Source organism: Perca fluviatilis, chromosome 4, assembly GCF_010015445.1.
Source record: "Perca fluviatilis chromosome 4, GENO_Pfluv_1.0, whole genome shotgun sequence".
Classification (NCBI taxonomy): domain Eukaryota; kingdom Metazoa; phylum Chordata; class Actinopteri; order Perciformes; family Percidae; genus Perca; species Perca fluviatilis.
This window is the reverse complement of record NC_053115.1, coordinates 15,086,241-15,107,165: the sequence shown is the minus strand read 5'-3', so window position 1 is coordinate 15,107,165 and position 20,925 is coordinate 15,086,241. Positions and strand designations below refer to the sequence as shown.

The window sequence follows — 20,925 nt, the reverse complement described above, 5'->3', positions numbered from 1 at the left end:
AAGATTTAAATTCTGTAAGTTTGAGTATGTGCATGTACCGCAATTGGCCTCATCAGAGTTGTCTTGGCAGTCATTGTCCCCATCACAGATGTAGGCTGGGTTGGTGCAGATGCCTGTACCACACTGGAACTGGCCTGGTCTGCACTTAAACTCAGCTACGGTGACAAAGCACAGCACATTATTAACCAGAACAAACAAAACAACACACTGCAACAATGCTATATTATCATGATTATTGTAGTCAGGCTACAATCATCACTCACGGCAGCCTTCAGGCTCATCTGAGCGGTCCCCACAGTCATCCTCAGTGTCACACTTCCACCAAAATGGAATGCACTTGTCATTTTTGCAAACAAACTGAAGGGACAGAAGAGAAAAGTATTTATTTTTTCGAAATTAATAATGTCTTAATATAGGTTAAAACAATAGCCGCATGATAGCTCACCTGACTTGCAGTGCAGTTGGACAAGCACTGTTTGCCATCAGCTGCTAGGTAAAAGTTAGTGGGGCAAGCGCATTTGTAGCCCCCCCCTCCAGGTGAGAGCAGACACAGATTACTGCAACCTCCATTGTTGATTTGGCATGGGTGGTTGGCCACTATACAACAGGGAAATGTAGAATCTGACAGGGTCCAGGACGTAGATGAAGATTTACAAGTGGTTGTGAATGACAAGTGACTTGGTTTTACCTTCAGGTTGGCGGTATGGGTGGTAAATGTGGACGTCCATCGGCCTGTGTAAGGTGCTGATCAGTACGGTCTTGTTGACTCCCAGTGTTTTATGAGCTCTGTTGATGGACTTTGTCTCCCAGTCTGTCCAGTAGATGTACTCCTCAAACAGAGTCATAGCAAAGATGTGGGGGATATCCTGAACAAGAACTATGGGGAGCACAGACACAAAGACAAGTAAGTTAGTAACAACAACTGGAAAAAATGCACAAAGACACTCCAAATGAGTGTATGAGTGTGTGTGTGTGTGTTTGTAACCTGTGTGTCTGTTGGTTCCATCCAGGCTGGCAAATGCGATGTAGTCCTCTCGAGCATCGGCCCAGTAGATGCGGTCATTAATGAAGTCCAGCGTGAGGCCATTTGGCCAGGTGATCTTATCCTCCACAATGGCACTCCTGTTGGAGCCATCCATCCCGATCCTTCCTATGTGGGGGGTGTCACCCCAGTCTGACCAGTATAAGTACCTGTCAGGGATGTGCTGTATTAGTTTGGTTAATTGCTCATAACAAATCATAATTTAACATCCATTAGGTTCCAGATTGTCTCGATTGTTAACAATGACTTTGCAAAAATCATAAAAGTGCAGTAATTAAAAATCAGTCTAATATACATTTATTGTATGTAACTGACAACGAGTTGGCAGGACTTAGCCAAAAAAATTGAACATCGACAACTTCTCAGTCCCTCCCCCCTTTCCACTAAAGCCCAAAACGAGAGAACGGAGAATGACCCCCTTGGCCCTGATTGGTGCATCTGAACAGGGAGCAGTGGATTTTTGCAAATCGCACTACAGGCTGTAGGTGGTGCCAGAGGAGCTGGATTTTTTTTTTTTTAATTACCTGCTTACATGCTTCTGGCATTCTAACAGACTGAAACAAACTTTCCATGCTCACTAAAATCTTTGCTACACTTTGTTTTACCCAGATCACTCTTACCCATAGCGTACGTCCACAGCCACAGCACGTGGCTCCTTCAGGCCGCTGTTGACCAGAATTGTCCGGTACGCTCCGTTCAGCTTCGACACCTCAATAGTGTCCCGTCCTTTATCACACCAGTACAGGTTTCCTCCCACCCAGTCGACTGCCAGACCATCTGGGTTGCTGAGTGATGTGCGATGAAGGACCTAACAAATGAGCAAGCGGTATATACTTCTTTGTGTATATATAATCTGCCTCACAATGAGGAATTGAATTATTTGTCCTGGGTTTCCACTGCACAAGCATGCATACAAATGAGGATGAATCAATCATTTTAAATGATCAAAAAGGTATTATCAGCACATTTCACTGTCCGCTATCCACACTTACTTGAACATCGCTGCCGTTGATGTGCATGCGTCGGATCATGCTGCCCTGGGTGGTCACATCTGTCCAATAAATCATCTGCTGGCGATAGTCGAAATCCAGAGCTACAGCATTGTTCAAGCCCTGTCAAAGTACAGGAGCTGCATCAGTCTGGGCCCGCGATTAACCCCTGTTTGCAGGATTTCTAAGCACTTCAAAAGGATGTACTGTATCTGCAAGTCTCACCTGTTTGAGCAGTGTGTAGTTGGAGCCATCTAAATTAAGCTTCCTCAGATAGTAGCGGTTGGCAAAGATCAGGAAGGGTTCTTCATCTGCAGGGAGAGAGACGTCATACGTGAGTGGATTTACCTTACAGTTCCAATATGTAATTAATCTTGTCATGTTTCTTACCGGAGGTAGATTTGCATATGGTGGGGTTTTCAGGGCTAAGCTGGAAACCCTCCACACACAGACAGTGGAAGCTGCCGTGTGTGTTGATGCAACGCTGTGTGCAGGGATAGGTGGTTGTGCACTCATCTATGTCGACACAGGTCTTCCCATCATCTTTCAGACGGAAGCCAGGGTGGCATCTACACTGTGAGCGGAGCAAAGTACAAAGCAGGTAAAGAAACACGGCATGCTATTGCTGGAGAGCTAAAGTCAACATTACGCGGTGTTCACTTACCTTGAAGCCTATTTTAAGGTCTTCACAGAGTTGGGAGCAGCCGCTCAGTTTGCTGTTCAGGCACTCGTTGATAAAACAGTTCAGCTCATCGGAGCCGTCGCCACAGTCGTCCTTATGGTCACAGAGCAATGTCTCATTGACGCAGTTTCCATTATTGCAGGCGTACGCGGTGTCGTTGCATTTCTTCTCTGTGGAAGGAAAGAAAGCAATGGAATGAGAAACAAATGAAGAGAAAATGTCCACAAGTGTGGCTGACATTATTTCAGAGCCTCGGGAATCAATTTCAGTCACAGCTGTTGAGAGTGCTTTCCAGTTGCCAAAAATATAATAACAAGCATCGGTGACACAATGACTTTTATGTACATTAACATTATACTGGATGTGCCTTCTCCATGTTAGCTTTCTGTACTGTTGATCTGCTGTATGTGCTATAACGTGGTTTGTCCACATTTACATAAAACTGATGTCATTTAATAGCCTGACAAGCCAGACCCACATCAAGATGTTGGGTCTGGGAACTCACCATTGGCAAGGCTCAATACGAGGGGCGGGTTAAACGGTTGTCTTTCAAATTACCACTGCACGCAATAGGATAGCGCTACAACCAGACAGAGCAACGAAGAAGGTAGCGGAGCTAGTTGATAGATTAAACTTTTGCCGTATCCGGGCGGCAAAACTCCAAATACATCTTCCTTTTTTAAGAATGACTTCAGTGCCCTTCTTTGTTCTTTTCTTAAAGAAAAACTTAACTCCAAGTCTTCCAGAGTCACACACGATGTGATTGGCCTGGCCAGAGTTTGGTTTTTCCAGCTGGCAAGCCAATAGAAAGTTGCTAGACTGACCCTGGCTGCAAATTACATATGCTGCTGCTAGGGTGCGTCTAGATTTCTAGGCTAGTCAATTAATGCACTAATTAGATAAAAAACGTAAAGTGCTCCTTGAGTGGCTGTGTGGATCGAACCTGGGCCATTGCAGTGTGGGTTCTTGGGGGCTTCGTCTGACTGGTCATGGCAATCAAAGTCTCCATCACACTCCCATGAACTCTGGATGAGGCAGCGTCCGTTGGCACAGCGGAACTCGTTGGGTCCACATGTTGGATATTCTGCAGCGAGAAACGGCACAAGGGTGAAGGAGTTAAACTTGTTAAGAGCGAGGAGGAGGAGAGAGCTTTTTACATCTCCCCGTCAGGAATAAGAGGGCATGGTTTCACTCACCACACTCCAGGGACTCATCTGAGCCATCGCTGCAGTCGTTGTCATGGTCACACACAAAGTGCTTGGGGATACACTGTCGGTTCTGGCACATGAACTCATTGTTGCTGCACGTGTTGTTGAACACTGAGACATAAAAATATTTGGTGAGTAAATGAGGTAAATATACCCGTACAGTACAGATGGATGTCTTTCTTTGTCTCACTGGGTTATTAAAATGTTCTTATTTTGATCAAATCCAACCCCAGCCTGCACTCACCACAGCCAGCTTTGACGTTCTCATCAGCCCCGTCAGGACAGTCTTTGTCTCCGTCACACTTCCAACCATGAGGGATACACATATGTGATCCAGGACACTGGAACGCCTCTGGACTGCAGGTTTTGGACTCTGTGATGAAAAGAGGTCATTGAAGAGGATTTTGATGCCTTTCTTTGCCCTAAGGATTTGTGAATATACTGCAAATAATCAGATAATTATATTTTTAGAATGTTTCAGAGGCAGAATAGGAACTGTTAAGTTATTGTTAATAATAACATAAAAATGATTGTTTAAAGCTATTACAAAAACCTAAATTCGTTGCATACATGCCCATGTTTTAGTCCATATTGCACCAGCTGAATTACAGCTTTAGTTAGTATTGTTGCATCCACAAATGAGAGGATTGCTCGAAGTTTGAGAATGTAATGCATGTTAATTTTTTTCCACAGAATCTACTGCTGTAAAAAAATATCTTTGGTCATATATATGTTAGCGCTAATGGTTCTTGTATTTGTGTTCACTCAAGGTTTGTGCCCAACACTCACTGCACTTGCTGTCCTCATCACTGCTGTCACCACAGTCGTCGGCTCCGTCACACACCCAGCGGTTGGGAATGCAGCGGTGGTTCCCACACTCAAACTGAGAGGCTGAGCAGAATTTATCTAGAAGTCCAGAAAGAATGTTTAAAGAAGTGCAAAATACAAGCGCCAAAACAAAGTAACGGTCTGTTGCACTTCAGCTTGTTTGGGCTCTAGTATTTAAACTTACCACAGTGAGCCTCGTCGGCGCCGTTCTCACAGTCATTCTCCTTATCACACGTCCAGCTCATTGGGATACAGCGTCCACTTGGACAGGCAAAGAAAGGCGTTGGACACTTTGTTTTCCCGCTCCCTGGCAGAGTGATAGAAAAGTGGCAAGTCAAAAAATAAAACATTAAAGTTAAGCCAGCATGAAGAGAGAAATACAAAATTGAATTTACACAGCAATGTTTTTTTCTAGGAGAATTTTCACCCAAACCACAATTTAATGGATGAAAATATTCGTTGTTTTTGTTCCATTTGGAATAATCTAAATTGGACTTCTTGCTCTACTCCATCTGTGGAAAAATAATATGACCTTTTCCTTAAATACAGCATGTACATTTAGCTGTGAGAAAATACCTGGGCAATTTCTTTCATCTGAGAAGTCTCCACAGTCATTAGCTCCGTCACACAGCCAGGAAGGGGCGTAGCAGAGTGTGGTGAACTCGCACTTCTGAAATGCTACTCCTTTCACTCCCAGATGGAAGTAACTGGAGCAGTCCGTGGCAGCTTAAAAAAAAAGAGAGCAGCCCTACTTTATACCGTAGACTGGAAGAAAGTGTTTGCTAGTTAATTTGAATGAATCAGATCATTCGAACATACTGCAGTTCATCTCATCACTGGCATCTTCGCAGTCCACTTTCTGGTTACACTTGCTGGAGTTGGAGATGCAGCCTCCATCTCTGCACTGGAACTGATCGGCTGTGCACAATGTGGCTGACAAACACAAAAACAAGAGACGGCATGTGTAGGTAGAATATAATGTGAAAATGTCCTATAACTGCAGACGGGAATAACTTGTTTAATCAGAAGACTTGACTCACCGTTACAGAAGACCTCATCGGAATTGTCTCCACAGTCGTCCTGCCCGTTGCACCAGGAGCTATGCCCCACACAGCGGCCGTTCACGCACCGCCTGTAACCCTTCTTGCACACACGGTTGGCTGAGAACCAGACAGGAAATGATACAGACTCAAATTACAAATGTCAGCAATGAGAATATGGTTTTGACTGAGAGAAAGATTCCACTAACCACAGTAGGACTGTTTCTCATCAGACTTGTCCTTGCAGTGGGCCATGCCATCACAAGTCAGGGTGTAGTTAACACAATCTCCGTTTCCACACTCAAATTCATCAATGTTGTTACATGTAGTGTTGAGGGCTGTGAGACAAAGACAGAAAAATGCACTTAGGAAGAGTTGCTTACCCCCGAGGCATGCAGCATGGGAAATCTTCAGTGTTCATTCAAATCCATTTAAAGCCTGATCTCAGTCTTTTGATTAAAACACATTTTATTAAAATATTTTAATAAAATAGTGTGCAAAAGATAACATATTTATATGGTATCACCTCTCTTGCATCCAACGTTTTTTTTAAGCCAAAATTTAGTTTTTTATGATTCATTCATTTTTTATGAGTCTTGTATTACCTATGCAGGTGTTGTCTTCCAAAAGCTTCCTGTCGCCACGGCAACTGCAGTTGACCCTTCCCTCAGAGGTCAGCAAACACAGGTCCTGACATCCTCCGTTGTTAACACGGCACAGAGAGAATTCACCTATTTAGAGATAAGGAAAGTTAGAGAAGGTTAGCCGCACAAACATGCAAGTATTTATATACACACACGCACACACACACACACACACACACACACTCGAGTGAGTTAGCTAAGAATTTCCACATACACCCTCCCTCCCGACAGACAAGCAAACCCTACCACCCCATCCACATCAGCAGACAGACACGCCTGCGTGAATGTGGCAATGGCTCTACCTCCGCTGAAGGCATAATTCAATGCGACTCAATCTAAATGAGATTTGCAGCTATTACCACAGGCTTACGGCTTGTAGGTCGCTGTGGGTATTGGAGTGCGAGAGAGTTTACTGAACGAGGCAACTTGAGGGAGAAGATGACTGACGATACGGTAAAGAAACAAAACGCAGGGTTGCATTGATTTAAAATGAAACAGACAATGGGAGATGTACAACTAGATGAGTTGGAGAAAGAGACGGAGAAGTATGGATTAAAGTGAAGAACAGCAATTCAGCAGGCACTTGTGTGTGTGTGTGTGTGTGTGTGTGTGTGTGTGTGTGTGTGTGTGTGTGTGTGTGTGTGTGTCTGTGGTGATATAGAGCTGATGTTGGGGTTGTGAATGTCAAGTGGGCCCATTCTGTAAAATGTCTGCAACTCATCAACTCATTACTTCACCTCTTTAACTGCTCTGAGGGAGAAGAAAAGCATCTTTGTGCATGTGTTTGTGTGTATTCAAGTACACTTGCTTCAAAAAAATCCCATTTTAAAAGCTTTCAAATAATTAGTTTGATTTGTAATGGCTACCGTGATGTTATTAACCAAGAAACCATATTCTGTGCTGCAATGACATTTCAAGATATAACCTGAAATTCTACCAAGCAAATGCTCACTCAACATATCATTAATGTAAAAAGTGGTGTTGATACATTTTACTAGTCAAAGCTATGTGCTGTATGTATGGTTTAGATGCATTTTAGTGCAATACGCTGCTACTGCATGACATAAATCTGTCACAGCCAAAGATTTTGCTATAAATTTCAAACCTTTTACTTTTTAAATTATTATTAATTATATTACTTTTATGGAAATGTTTGCACCAATGTGATGAAGTACCTTGACTATGGTATTTCATTAGCTTGATTAGCCAAAAATAGGCATTCTTGTCTGCAAAAAATTGCACTGTGATAAAGGATTTTATCCATATGACCCAGTCCTAAAAAATTATGTATTTCAAATGCAGTAATGACACATGACACATGACACACACACAAACACACACACACACACACACACACACACACACACACACACACACACACACACACACACACACACACACACACACACACACACACACACACACACTTACACAAACAGCTGGATCCCTCACTGCGTAACAACTCACAGCTATTGGTGTCGTTGGCCACAGCGACAATACCCATTGGCTGCTGAGGTATGTCTGCACGCAGCACCTTCATGTCTCCTCCTGTGTATTTGTCAGCCCGAAGCACGGCCCTCCTCACCCAGTCAGTCCAGAAGATGTAGTCACCGTACACGGCCAGGCCAAATGGATGGACCGGCTCATTCTTCAACACCACCTGCAGGGGGAAGCACAGCCACAGTCATGACCTCATACATTCAGGAAATTCCAGCCTTGCAACAAACTTGAAAGGATAAACAAATTGTTATTAGGCAACCCCATAGTACAATCATACTGTTGTACAAATGTTGTCATTATGCAGCATGATGTGCACCCCCTGTGTCTGCATGTGAGTGTGTATGTCACTCACGTAGCGGCGAGTGCCGTCATACTCGCAGCGCTCTATCTTGTCCAGTGTGGCGTCAGAGAAATAAAGTTTTTCAGCGCGGTGGTCTATGGCCAGGCCGTTAGGGGTTCGGATGTCACTGCCAATGATCACAAGGACGTTGGAACCAGCCAGTGTGGCACGCATGATACTGGGAGACTGCTCATTCCAGTTGGTCCAAAACATGAGGCTGCAGGAGAGAATGAAAAACTGTAATGGGCATGTGAATTTATTTTTTTACCTAATTGAGAAATAGTTTTGAATGCAAAAAGGTGTGATGTGAATGAATGTATTAGTTCTAACCTCTGACACTCATCAAGAACAAAGGCTCTGGGGTGGTCATCTCCTGACATGCTGACCACGGTGTGCCTGTCAACGGCACCCCAGCGGCTCTGATCCACGGTGTGGCGGGTGATGGTTGAGGTGGTATAGCTGGTCCAGTACAGCATATCCCAGCCCCTGTGGTACGCCAAGCCCTCCACTGAGCCGACATCTGAACAAGAATAAAGGAATAGAGAGGAGAGAGGGAGATAAACACAGACAACAGTGGAAAGGGGAAAAGAAAGCAAACCACATAGAAGGGAGAAGACAGAAGAGAAAAGAGGGTAAGGAAAAGAAGCACGTCAATCCCAGTTCTGTGTTAAAAGGCCAAATGTGGACTGTCTGGCAGCAGCTCAGTGCTGGCAGACTGCTGCGGGGCAGCACAGAGTCAGGGCTATGGACATGACAGCTTGGTATTAATGACCAAGAACACAGTGTGATTCGGGGCTTTTATCCAACAAATAGCTCACTAAAAAGGTCACAATAACAGTTCCCGCCTAGCTTATTACTTTCCATTGCACTACCTCATCAACAGATGAGGAGTAAAAAGTTATTTTTTCTGCTCCACAGCCTTGAAATGAGTAAGAGGTTATGAGCTCCTTGCCGGCACAGAGGCCAGAGGACAGGCAAGAGTCAGCCAAGATGGAGGAACACAAAGTTCTGCAACGGCAGATAGAGAACAGCTGCTCTGCTGGTGAGAAACAATACTAATATAATACTAATGTGCACAGTCGCACACACACACAGACACACACACACACACAGACACACACAGACACACACACACAGACACACACACACACACACACACACACACACACACACACACACACACACACACACACACACACACACACACACACACACACACACACACACACACACACCCCTAACTTCAGGAAGAGTAAATTTGAAAACACCCACATCAGATCCCTCCAATGCCAAATAATTGGTAATAGTCGCCTTCTTGTTAATGTTACTGCAATGGAACAGTGAGGGTCTAATGATTACAGCGGCCTTTTCCAGGGCTGGGTATGATCTCACTCTATCAGCTCGGGCCAGAGGATCAGTGAGATTCACCACCAGGTGGGACACTTAACACTACACCTCAACATCTCCAGTGCAAAGCGGCGGACATGAATCAACATTTGTCTGCCTCATGTGAGGAGACTGTGAATGAAGCAAAGCAACTGGAGAGCCGAGCGAAGGCATGCAATGCAAAAACAACTCCCCTCTGCCTCTCATGCTCATAAATCAGTGTCCCAAAAATCGATGAGGAGCAACATGAAATCCATTCTCCCCTATTTCCTCTTTCCTTGGTGCTGTTAATGAATTGTAAATCTGTAGCCTGCAGCACTCTCTACTCAAATTCTTGCTTTTCAGTTCTGTTTATCTTCCAATTGTTGACCTAAGCCTATCTGGGTTCCTGTACATTGACACTTGCTGTTTACAATACTACAGATGAGCTGAATTTACAGCTCTTGAGCTCAGGTAGTTATAGTGACCCTAATAGTTCTTTATTGCAGTTATCTGCAGTAAGCAGTTCATGTTTGCTATCAGAGCGACAGTAAATAATTACACTGATTTCTGAAGGAAAACACTAATTCACTCTGTCTCTCTCTCTGTATGTACCATATCTCTGTGTGTTTTATACATGTGTGGAGGGACAACACTTGTAGAAAATATACATATCCTTTCAGAAAATGAACAGAAACAATGGACCCTGGGAAAAAAACTGTGTTTGGCCTCATTGGGCCCTCCCACAGAGAGGAAGTCAGCCTATCTCTCGCCTGCTCTATGAAAATCAGTCCAGAGTTCACCTGCCGTTTACTCTGCTTCATCCCCTCTTACTGTTGAGCTATTCACCTCTCGTTTCCTCCTCTGCTAGAACTGTATTGTGATTGTGATCTGTTCCATGGAGGCAGGAGTGAGGCTGATTGTGGACTGCTGAGTACGGGCCTGATTGAGATGTCATGTGGAGTAGCCGCCTGCTCTGAGGTGACAGGAAGTAACACAATCTACAGCATTTGCTCTCAACACTTGAACGCTCTTAACAAGATATGGATGGAAACCCCAGCGGCTAAGAAATCAGGAGTGTCTTGAGTTCAATGGAGAAGTCAGAGGCTATTTCACGCATTTACCGCCCCCAGCCAATCAGAGGTGGAGCTGATTGCGAGGACTAGAGTGGCTTGATTCACATACGGCACATTGTGTTTCAAAGGAAGAATAATTTTCACAGTGTTAGATGGAACATGGATGTATGTAATATGTGTGTATGTGTTTATTCATGTATTAAACATCCATTTCCAGGTATTGGTACATTTTACCATCAACCTTTAGGGAAGTTATTGGAAATCAGTACACTGTTATTTCTGAGTAAACTGCTATTGACCCACAGCATGAGTAATCATTCCTACATTTATTATCAGTAGTTTTATGACCGGCTTGGGATAACTGACTCAACCAAAAGCCAACGGTGACAGTGTGACATCTCCATAACTGAAGACAGAATGCTGCTGTCGAACTCTACAGGTTCAGAGGAACTGCTGGGGAATGGCAGTGACACTGAGCTGCGCAATGTGGAGCAGGTCCTGGTCCCGATATTGGATGTACTGATTCTGGTGCTGGGAGTTAGCGGGCACACCATGGTGATGGTGATCCTGTGTGGGAGGCGGAGAAGTGGGGTGGGACGCATTGGACAGTCCCCTCAAAGCTCCATGACAGGCACAGGAACTGACGTCCTCCTGCTGGCTCTGAGCGTTGCAGACCTGCTTTTGCTCTCCATGCTTCCCTTCCACACTGTTGCCATAGCCATGCAGAGATGGCCGTTTGGAGACGCCATGTGTCGTCTGTTGGGCTTCTTGGGATCAGCCTCGTCCTCAGCCAGTGCCTTCACACTGGCCACGCTGGCTGTGTCTCGCTATCTGACTGTGGTGCAGCCTGCCAGAGCCTATAGCCTCCTCTCCCCTCGCCGGGTGTCTATAGCTGCTGCGCTCATCTGGGTCCCGGCCTGCTGCCTGGCTACCCCCCAGCTGGTTTTTCGCTTTGTGGCAACCCCAAAGCGAGCCCCTGATGGCCTTGCTTGCTTTGCTTTCCAGTCCTACCGAGACCAGCTGATCTATGGATTGTTTCACTTCCTCGTGGCCTTCTTGCTTCCACTTGTCACCATTGCGGTGGCATACGGCAGCATCTACAGGTTCCTGTGGGGGAGGCAGCATGCCGGCAGGGCCCCCCAAGTAGAGCGCTACCAGAGCAGAGTGACCCAGACATCGGCCATGCTGGTGCTGGCTTTTACCCTGTGCTGGCTGCCATCCTACGGCCTGACACTGGCCTTATTGGCCGATAACATCACAGGGGCTACTGGCGCATCACCACGTTACGGCCCCTTTGGCATATTTGCACGCGTCATGGCGACATCCTCTACGGTGATGAACCCCATCCTCTATGTACTGATGTCCCAAAAGTTCAGACAAGACCTACTGAGGCTGTTCAAGAGGAGAGGGCAAAGAGCCAGTGTTGGTGTGCCTTTGGCTGCTGCCTGACAGTATCAATAACTAGCTTGAAACAGTATACTGTAACTGAACACCTGACACTCAAACACTGGGTAAATCCTGGCTACTGGGAGTTACAATAAAACTATTATCACTAAGCTGAGTTGCTTTGCTGAAAGACTCACATGAGAAAAGTGACACAATCGCAAGGAAAGTCTACTTAACAAGGCAAAACAGCAGCACTCAAAAGAGCAGGCAACATGCTACACCTGTGCCTCTTAACAACACTAACTGGTAGCCTGGATATTGCACAAGAAGATCAAACCGGTAGTGCTGGGAGGTGCCGCTCCACACGGACAGAACAACTCTGAATCATGCATCCCTTGTGAAACAGTTTACAGTAAAGACACGTTGGTAAAACATTAACGTACACCTGTGTTTTGTCGTGCTGAGATAAGGTGAATGCTTGTACTTTGTTCTCAAAGCTTTCCTTTTGTTTCGAGTTTGGCTACAACTTCAGAATAGCTTCCTGGTTGTGTTTAGATCATTGGGAGTGTTTTTTTTGGGTCTGATGTTTACAACTGAAGTTCTTTGTTATTCACTAAAAAGTGGAGGAACCAGAAAAGACTATTGACTGATGACAGGCCCAATATCAACTTTGGGAGGGGAAATACATTGTAGATACTCTGTTTATCTACACTCCCAATGATGACATAAGCTGGGTGGAGGTTGATTGTTAAAAGACAAAAAGGCTGTTAAAAAAAAAAAGGTTTACACAAACAAGATGTGGGAATACTCACTCTCTACCACAGTCTTGCGGTCAGATCCGTCATCACTGATCTGCTGGATGTTACCAAAGTGGATGTCACTGAAGAAGATACGGTTAGCACCCTTTCCTCCACCTCCTCTGTAATCAAAAGTGAGTGCAATGACATTCTTCATGTGCTCAGGGTCCTCGAATGGTTTAATGGGTGCATTCAGGTTGTTTTCATCGGAAAGGTGGACACTCTTTAGTATGGTGCGCTCTGAGTAAAGCAGGTAGCCATCATAGTCACGGCAGCTGCAGCCGTCTTCAGCCAGCATGCCGTGGGCGCAGGCACATGTCCGCTGTCCGTTGCCACGGAAAAGACAAAGCTGCTGGCAACCGCCATTTTTGTCTTTGCACACATTTGTTCCTGTACACAGACATGAAATAATTTGGAATAATTTGTCAAAGTTAAACATGAAATTGGACAAAAAATGTTATGTGACATTCATGAAGTATTTAATAAATGATTGGTTTGAAAAAAAAATACAAATTCCTTGAACAATGCTCATCTTTTGCACCTAAAGCAGACATTTTTACAGTATTAAAATAAACAACCGGTATATACCTTGCTGCCTGGCCCTGTTGAAAACCTTGATGTCTTTGAGCTGCACTCCAATACCAGTCCTCAAAGACACAGAGTCTGTGGCGTTGTCCTTGCTGCCTCTCTTTATGGAGCCATTAGCATGTGTCCTGGTTTGAAAATCAAACAGAAATTAAACAAAAATGAAGCTTTTAGATGAGTAAAATATTAAGACTGATCACTCATAAATAAGTAATAAATGAGGGGGGGTGGGGGTATATCTGACCTGTCACTCCAGTAGATGTAGCTCTCAAACACAGACACAGAGAACATGTCCATGTTGTTATTGGCCAGCACCACTTCCCTGTTCTCTCCAGTCTCTAGGTTGATGCGCTCAATCTTGTCTGTCCTCGCATCACACCAGTACAGCAGACTCTCCTACATGCACACAGACAGAAATGGTTGAGATAAGGTTGTGATGCAGCGTCTACTCTGTCTGCACTGTAACATAGTGATATAAATGCGAGAATAGTCGGTTATACTGCACCTCATAGTCAATGGAGATACCGTTGGGCCAGCTGATACTGTTATTGACCAGGACAGCCCTCTGAGAGCCATCCAGACGAGACCGTTCAATACGGGGGTACTGGCCCCACTCTGTCCAGAACAGGTAGCTACACACATACATACGCACATACACACAAACACAGCGAAGCACAGAGACAACTTCCTCAGTAATCAATAATGAGAGCGATGACAGAAGAAGAAGTTACAGACAGCTACACTAATAACTGGAGTGTTGTTTCCTCTCACCCTTTCGCAGGGTGGACGGTGATGGCACGAGGCTTGTCCAGGCCCTGGGAGATCACCACATAGCGGAAAGAGCCGTTCAGTCTGGCCACCTCGATCACATCAAAGCCTTGGTCCGTCCAGTAGATGTTTCCTGTAGAAGTCGGAGGAGAAACAATGATGCTCCAGCCGTGTTTGACCTCCTTTTTGACACTTAAAGTGACTTTCAATGACCTAAGAAATAATAAAACTGTATTTCCTTGTTTTTTTCCTCTGTGTCTGTTCTTTGCGGATCTCTTTCCTGTTTTCTCAGCTAGTACAATGGGTCCTCCACCTTGCTTTAAATTAATCTCCCTTCCTACTGTGTGGTAACAGACAGTCTGTGCAAGGATGATAGATACCCTCACAGCAAAAGTGAAACAGTTTATCAGTACAGTATGTATGATAGATGCTGCTTGAATTCCGCAATTTTGGTCATGTACACTATGTTTTTTTTTACACTTCTGAGGAGTCTCTCACCTGCTATCCAGTCCACAGCGATGCCCTCCACCCTGCCAATGCCGTTAGTGACCACATCCTCTCTCCAGGTCTGGTCTCTCTTGGCCCTGCTAATGGTGCTCAGGCCCATGTCCACCCAGTAGATAGTGTCATTGTCTGTGAAAACAAGTGAAACATGTTAGAAAGGGGCTGAACATATACCCCTCTATACCCTTATATAGTAACACATACTACATTTTATTTTAGCTAAGAAACAAAATACCTTCCTTATCTAGCATTTGAGAGAAAAAAAAAACATGGCACATGTTGTACAAAAATGTCTTACCAGCATGGAAATCTATGCCCACAGCCAGGGATGTGCCTGACACTGGTACCAAGGCATCAGACTTGTCTAATGGGTCCAAAGGAATACCACGTATGCCTTCATGCACAGAGTACAGCAGGAAAGAGCCAACACCTACAAAAAAATATAATTCCATGTTTTGAGCCTTTGAAAAGTTTGTGTTGCAGCACGCACTAATCATTTTCATCAATTCTTGAACCCGAAATTTGGCTAAATCAAGAACAAGTTATGTGTATGAATGTGCCATACCCTCACAAGACTGTTGCCCTGTGCGCAGGCTGTATCCTGCAGTGCACATGCAGGCTCTGGTGGTCGGGGAGGTGGGGAGACACAGCTGGGAACAGTCTCCATTGTTATTGCTGCAGAGATTGGTGCCTGGGAACACAAAAGCACAGAACAAATACACAAAACAAATCAAAGAGGGGTTACAGAGACATAAACAGACGTGCTTTGGCATAGATAAACAGGCTACATGCAGCAAGCAAAACAGACCTTCAACGAGACAAGGTCATATTTTCCTTCTTTATTTTATTTTTTATTTTTAACATATTTAACCAAACAAATGTTGCACAGGCTGAGAAGAAGTTGCCATATGGCTGCCAGCCCTTCACCTTTCTGCACAGTTTCATTGTAGATTTTCATGTGCATCATGGGGGAAGTGCTGTTCCTCAGGACTTTCCAGTTGCCGCCGTCCTTCTTGTCACAGGTTCCTATCTGGTCAGTTCCTTGGTCCGCCCACCACAATTTGTTTCCTGAAGGGTATGAGACACGACAGGAGGCTCAACACTCTCAGACCTAACACCGGAAGAACCCTTTACCTAACTCAGAGCAACAGTTCAAAAAGCACAGACATACACATGCAACACAGTCAAGTTATCATATGGCATGGCTGAGCTACATCGCTGGTTAAAATGACATGGCATATTTCTGGAGACGTACCCATGATGGCCAGAGCAGTAGCCTTGGTCAGCTTGCCCTTTACCCCCTCAAGGACTTCCAGTCCAGAGCCGTCCAGTTTACAGCGGTTAATGGTGCTGTTTCCTGAGCTGATCCAGTACAGCTGGTCAGTGTCAAAGTCAATGGAGAGACCTGGAAAACAAAGAGAGAGCTGACGTGTAATGACCTGCCTTGTCACTAGGGTGCGCTCTCTCTCACGCAGTAACACAAAGAGGTACTGTACAGAACGCGTCACTCACCGACAGGGCCTTTCTGGCTGGTGAAGAGAACACTGCGGTTGCTGCCGTCTGTGTTGGCTATGCTGATGTTGTCCCCATCTGTCCAGTAGAGTTTCCTGAAAGAGGCAGGCAGAGAGAGAACTTTGATTTATTTTCAGCACATCCTAATTTAACTTGTTTGCTAAACGCAGTCAATAGGCCACAGAATATCACTCACGAGCTTCACAATACAAACCTCATTGCTCAGTGTATGGCAAAATTGCAGGGGCTTTCTTATTGACAAAAAAGGATTAAGAAGTGATTTGACGCAATCAATTTGCTGTCTGAACTTCCTGTCGCAGTAAAGCCAATCCATCTCACATCTGCTCTTTCATTTAAATCTCGAAGAAATCTTACAACAACCGGATTGATTTGAAACTAAACTGGAACAGCTGAAAATCTTTTAAAGCTTTATCGTGTGATGTTTGTTATGACTATGTTATGTTATTACTTTTGTTGCTTGATTGTTGGGCTGCTGCGTTTAAACTGTTATTTTTACATGTGTGGCCATGGTTGGGTTGGGTGAAGCAGAAATATAGCTGTAGAGATTCACTTTAATTCAGCAGCTGAAAAATGACCCTTGCTCCTCAAACTGGTCAAAGTCCTCACTAACACCCACACACGCATGCAGTATGAGTATGTATGAGTATACAGGACAATGTGATTGGGTGTCACTGTGTTTAGACTGTGTGTAATCTATGTTTAAAGGGTACCTTTCCTCTGCCCCCAATTCCTGTTAAATCCCACAACATCCACCACACCCTTCATTTGTTTGTCAACACATCTTTAAATAAAGTTTCGGAGGCATTTAAACGCCCCCATTCTTATGTTTTTGCACGCTCACACTTACACACACACACACACACACACACACACACACACACGACTTTGAGTTTGTCCCTCTCCGACTCTCTTTGCCCCCACCCACTGCATGTATTCTGGGCAGTGTGTTTGTGTGCCAGAAGGAGGAGACAGCCCCATTATATGGATCCAGCATCTGCTTCTCATTTTCCCCCATGCCAACAATGCTCAAATCGGAAACATTCCCCTGCTTAAGTAGGCTAAGTCTTTGAAAGAAAGGTAGGAGTACACAAAAAACACAAGGAGGCAGAGCCATTTCTTAAGAAAATATCCTTTCTTTATCCACCTCAAATACTCAATAGCACACATATTCCTGCAGGACAAAACTGAATATATAAATACAGATGATCTGTCTCTGCTCTGCTGGTAAGAGGAGAAGCCGAGGCCAGGCTCTGTTTGGGGAGCTGAGGGGGATGAGGTTTCAAGGGGGAAGACGGGAGAGAAATGGACATTTGTTACACAAGGCAGGACGGGCCAGGAAGTTAAGATAAACACTGGAACAAAAATAGCGACAGAAAGCGACAGAGGCACTGGCAGTAAATAATTCATACACAGTCCATCTGAGCGCAGAAGCTATCGTTCAAAAAATAGAAATGGAGCAAGATGGAGAAAGAGAGCGACGGAGGAGAAAGATGACATGAGGGGAGAAAAATTGGAACCGCAGCCTGAGTGAAGAAACATTCAAAAGGTCAGCGACCATCTATAGCAAACTACTCCGCCTGTCATCGCTGACTGCAAACAGAGGGGAGCCCGACAGCCAGACATTGCCTGAGTGTGTATGATTGTGTGTGCGCACTTTAGTGTGTATGTGTTGTAGGTTAAAGGTAAAATCAAGAGGGTGTCTGAGAACAATTTCTGAAAGGTTAATTTTTTCAGCTTTAGTGCTTGTGTGTGTGTGTGTGTGTGTGTGTGTGTGTGTGTGTGTGTGTGTGTGTGTGTGTGTGTGTGCGCTCGTGTGCGTGTGACCAACCCCAGTATTGGATGCAGCACTAGACAGTGTGGTTTGTCCAGGCCCTGGATGACAGCATTTTTGAAGGAGCCATCTAGTCTGGCAACATTGATCTGTTTCTTATTGGCATCATAACTGGTCCAGAACAGGTTCCTGGACACCCAGTCCACCGCCAGGCCGTGAGCGTTGGGCAGATCTGAAGAAAGATAAGCAACATACACACAGAGCCATTAATCAACTACTCAGTCAAGGCAGGCTTCTTTGTTCTGACCTACAGCCACTGATTTAGTTCGCTGAAATAATTACTGTCGCTAACAGATTTTATCGGCTGTAGCTAGCTAGATAATTAATGCTAACTCTGTGACTTTGTCTCGTTTGAAATTGAGAGCCATGTAAAAGGGTCTTAAATATGCACTTGATGGTTGCACACAGCTTGATGTCATCATGAAAAAAGACAGAGGCTAAAGCTACGTGTCAAGCAAAAAGACACTACCCTCCAAATAAATCTGGGACTTGTGGCTTTGTTTGAATTTCAGAAAAATGGATTAAAGCATTTAATAAAATGCTAAACTTGGTCTCTCAAATCTGATGAGAAAATGAAAACCTGAAAATGGATAAATTATGGGCAAATTATCCCTTTATCGTTTTATACAGAACTGTGAGGGAAAACAATTTGAAATCAAGTTAATTTTTGTTTGTTTTTTTCATCACGTTCTTCTTACAAGGACATTGTTTACTGCAAACTGCAATGAACAGTGTCTTCTTGAAAAGAAAAAAAAATAATCCAACAATGAGCCTTAAATCTGGTATGTATTCTATTGTGTTGCCTCCTTCATACCAGCAGAGACCACAGTCTCAACTCCAGTGCCATTGATGAAAGCTCTCTTAATGGTCTGGGTGCGGACGTCTGACCAGTAGATACGGTGCTCCAGAGCGTCATAGTCCACCACAGTCACGTTGTCAATGTCAGGCACGGTGAAGGAGATGATGTAGTTGTAGTAGGGGTTGTCGATGTCCACTCCTCTGATCTCAATCTGGCGAGCATACAGCAGGAACTGACGAGACTCTGTAGGGTGTGAAACATGTTGACATGCATCCTTCAGTAATTCTGAAAGCCTTTAGCATTTAATTAGGGGTAATCAGGAGTTAAATCCAGCTTCAGGTCAAAAGTCAAATGCATGAGTGCACACTAATGCGAAAGTTTTGGGGATAGGTGGTTGAAGCATGGATGGGTGCATCTGCGCATTATTCCCGCCACTTGAACAAACAGTCAATCCAATTGCATCTTTGACTCTAATGATCGTGTCTGTCTGGCTAGCTAACTCAATAGCACAGCCATGACAGGGAGAGTGAATTCAATCAGTGCAGAGACGTTACAATTGCATTAGTCTCAACAGTCCTATCATCACTTAACTGTGTGCAGCTTAAATGATGGACAGGAAGAGAGGGATAAAGACGTAGGGAGGGGGAGAGTAATGACAGTGTCAGGCTGTATCGGCCAGACTACTGTAGGTGGTGAATGCGGAGGGTTGAGGCTGATGCTCGCATCGACAGAATGGGCCTCTCCATTCCATTACCCCTGAAGATAATAGAAAGTGCTGCCCTGAATACTAAACTCACACACTAAATAAACAGGCCCGTTCTCACTTTTCACGGACAGACACTTCAATGCGCTCCAAAGCTGTCACGCACCTCAAAGTGAAAAAAGTCTAGATTGTTCAATCCTCTCACACACACACACACGCGCACACATACACACACGCACGCCCATAGATGGAATGAACAATTCTGCAGGGAAGGGGATTACACTGTAGCATTCAACTTGCCAGGACAAGCAGGGGGAAATTGTCTGCTAGCTCAAAGAAGAATCAAAGAGTATGCTTTCTACAGTAACTGTATTTATGTACATGTGTTCCCGCTTACCATAGCAAGTGCGTTTGTCAAGGCCCAGCTTCATGAGGTGAGGGCAGGCACACGAGAAGGTCTGATTGTAGTTGATGAGACATAGATGAGAGCAGGGCTCCTTGCCATCTTTAGCCACACATGGGTTAGGAGCTAGGGAGAAGGGAGTATAAAAAAAAATAACTCAGAATGTATATACTTATAACATCTAATAAATAAGCATGTGTAATATGGAGTTGTCAGTGTCATACTGTATATACTAGTTGTTAAGGAGCAAACTAGTTGCTTCTGTAGCTGTATCAACGTTTCTGAGCATTCATTTTAAAAACTGCAGATCGACAGTATGTGTACGTTCATGTGTGTCTGTTTCTCACCCTGCGGCTGTCTGGATGGATGGTACACCTGAAGATCAAAAGGTTGCGTGTTTGTTCTCTGGACCACAGTGACGTTGCTTCCTGTCCACTTGTTTGCCTTTGCCAGCGTGTTGGTCCTCCAGTCCGTCCAGTAAACCTCTCCGCCATACATAGTGACGGCAAAGGGATGCGACAGATACTCATGTCCCCTCAGAACCTCAATCAGCCCAGAACCATCGTACTTGGCTGAATAAATGGCGTCAGACCTGCATATAGCACAACTTTTCAATTAATTTCTGGGTATGACTGAAAGATACCGCATGCACATCAAATAAAGGGGTTTGTGTTAGTGTGTTCATGTCAATGTATGACCTGGCATCGATCCAGAGGATGCGGCGCTCTAGATAATCCACAGTGAGTCCATTTGGCCAGCCTCCATTGCCTGTTTCCTTATGGATGGTCTTCCTGCCTTCTCCACTCATGGATGCAGCTTCAATCCTGGGCAAGCTGGCATCCCAGTCGGTCCAGAAGAGGATCCTGCAACGTCATGGAACAACATGGACATGCAGTTATTAA

The 20,925-nt window shown here is 44.7% G+C and overlaps 2 protein-coding genes across 5 annotated transcripts in view; one reads left to right on the top strand and one right to left on the bottom strand.

The window, feature by feature from the left end:
* Positions 1 to 20,925, bottom strand: part of LOC120556827 (low-density lipoprotein receptor-related protein 1-like) — a 98,686-nt gene that overhangs the window by 10,993 nt on the left and 66,768 nt on the right. For 2 of the 4 annotated variants that reach the window (XM_039796560.1, XM_039796562.1), the window contains exons 26-64: positions 20,722 to 20,886; positions 20,371 to 20,615; positions 20,018 to 20,149; positions 18,933 to 19,160; positions 18,116 to 18,290; positions 16,267 to 16,361; positions 16,010 to 16,159; positions 15,682 to 15,822; positions 15,320 to 15,445; positions 15,053 to 15,184; positions 14,749 to 14,883; positions 14,254 to 14,383; positions 13,988 to 14,114; positions 13,727 to 13,878; positions 13,486 to 13,610; positions 12,913 to 13,287; positions 8,604 to 8,793; positions 8,286 to 8,490; positions 7,865 to 8,093; positions 6,395 to 6,520; positions 5,999 to 6,127; positions 5,790 to 5,909; positions 5,569 to 5,682; positions 5,326 to 5,475; positions 4,934 to 5,056; positions 4,711 to 4,827; positions 4,166 to 4,294; positions 3,910 to 4,032; positions 3,657 to 3,797; positions 2,696 to 2,883; positions 2,422 to 2,605; positions 2,257 to 2,342; positions 2,035 to 2,154; positions 1,663 to 1,850; positions 986 to 1,191; positions 689 to 877; positions 446 to 597; positions 264 to 357; positions 39 to 155 (exon numbers count right to left, since the gene is read on the bottom strand). In XM_039796560.1, the coding sequence (XP_039652494.1) occupies positions 39 to 155; positions 264 to 357; positions 446 to 597; positions 689 to 877; positions 986 to 1,191; positions 1,663 to 1,850; positions 2,035 to 2,154; positions 2,257 to 2,342; positions 2,422 to 2,605; positions 2,696 to 2,883; positions 3,657 to 3,797; positions 3,910 to 4,032; positions 4,166 to 4,294; positions 4,711 to 4,827; positions 4,934 to 5,056; positions 5,326 to 5,475; positions 5,569 to 5,682; positions 5,790 to 5,909; positions 5,999 to 6,127; positions 6,395 to 6,520; positions 7,865 to 8,093; positions 8,286 to 8,490; positions 8,604 to 8,793; positions 12,913 to 13,287; positions 13,486 to 13,610; positions 13,727 to 13,878; positions 13,988 to 14,114; positions 14,254 to 14,383; positions 14,749 to 14,883; positions 15,053 to 15,184; positions 15,320 to 15,445; positions 15,682 to 15,822; positions 16,010 to 16,159; positions 16,267 to 16,361; positions 18,116 to 18,290; positions 18,933 to 19,160; positions 20,018 to 20,149; positions 20,371 to 20,615; positions 20,722 to 20,886 (6,053 nt within the window). The remainder of the gene's footprint in view (positions 1 to 38; positions 156 to 263; positions 358 to 445; positions 598 to 688; positions 878 to 985; positions 1,192 to 1,662; positions 1,851 to 2,034; positions 2,155 to 2,256; positions 2,343 to 2,421; positions 2,606 to 2,695; positions 2,884 to 3,656; positions 3,798 to 3,909; positions 4,033 to 4,165; positions 4,295 to 4,710; positions 4,828 to 4,933; positions 5,057 to 5,325; positions 5,476 to 5,568; positions 5,683 to 5,789; positions 5,910 to 5,998; positions 6,128 to 6,394; positions 6,521 to 7,864; positions 8,094 to 8,285; positions 8,491 to 8,603; positions 8,794 to 12,912; positions 13,288 to 13,485; positions 13,611 to 13,726; positions 13,879 to 13,987; positions 14,115 to 14,253; positions 14,384 to 14,748; positions 14,884 to 15,052; positions 15,185 to 15,319; positions 15,446 to 15,681; positions 15,823 to 16,009; positions 16,160 to 16,266; positions 16,362 to 18,115; positions 18,291 to 18,932; positions 19,161 to 20,017; positions 20,150 to 20,370; positions 20,616 to 20,721; positions 20,887 to 20,925) is intronic. The other 2 variants (XM_039796561.1, XM_039796563.1) reach the window with 1 other exon arrangement.
* Positions 9,662 to 12,914, top strand: LOC120556828 (delta-type opioid receptor). Its single transcript, XM_039796564.1, has one exon. The coding sequence runs from the start codon at positions 11,132 to 11,134 to the stop codon at positions 12,161 to 12,163; it is 1,032 nt and encodes a 343-aa protein (XP_039652498.1). The 5' UTR covers positions 9,662 to 11,131; the 3' UTR covers positions 12,164 to 12,914.

Bases quoted from the DNA above. Each gene is read 5' to 3' on its own strand.
- LOC120556828 (XM_039796564.1), top strand. From the start codon at position 11,132: ATGCTGCTGTCGAACTCTACAGGTTCAGAGGAACTGCTGGGGAATGGC.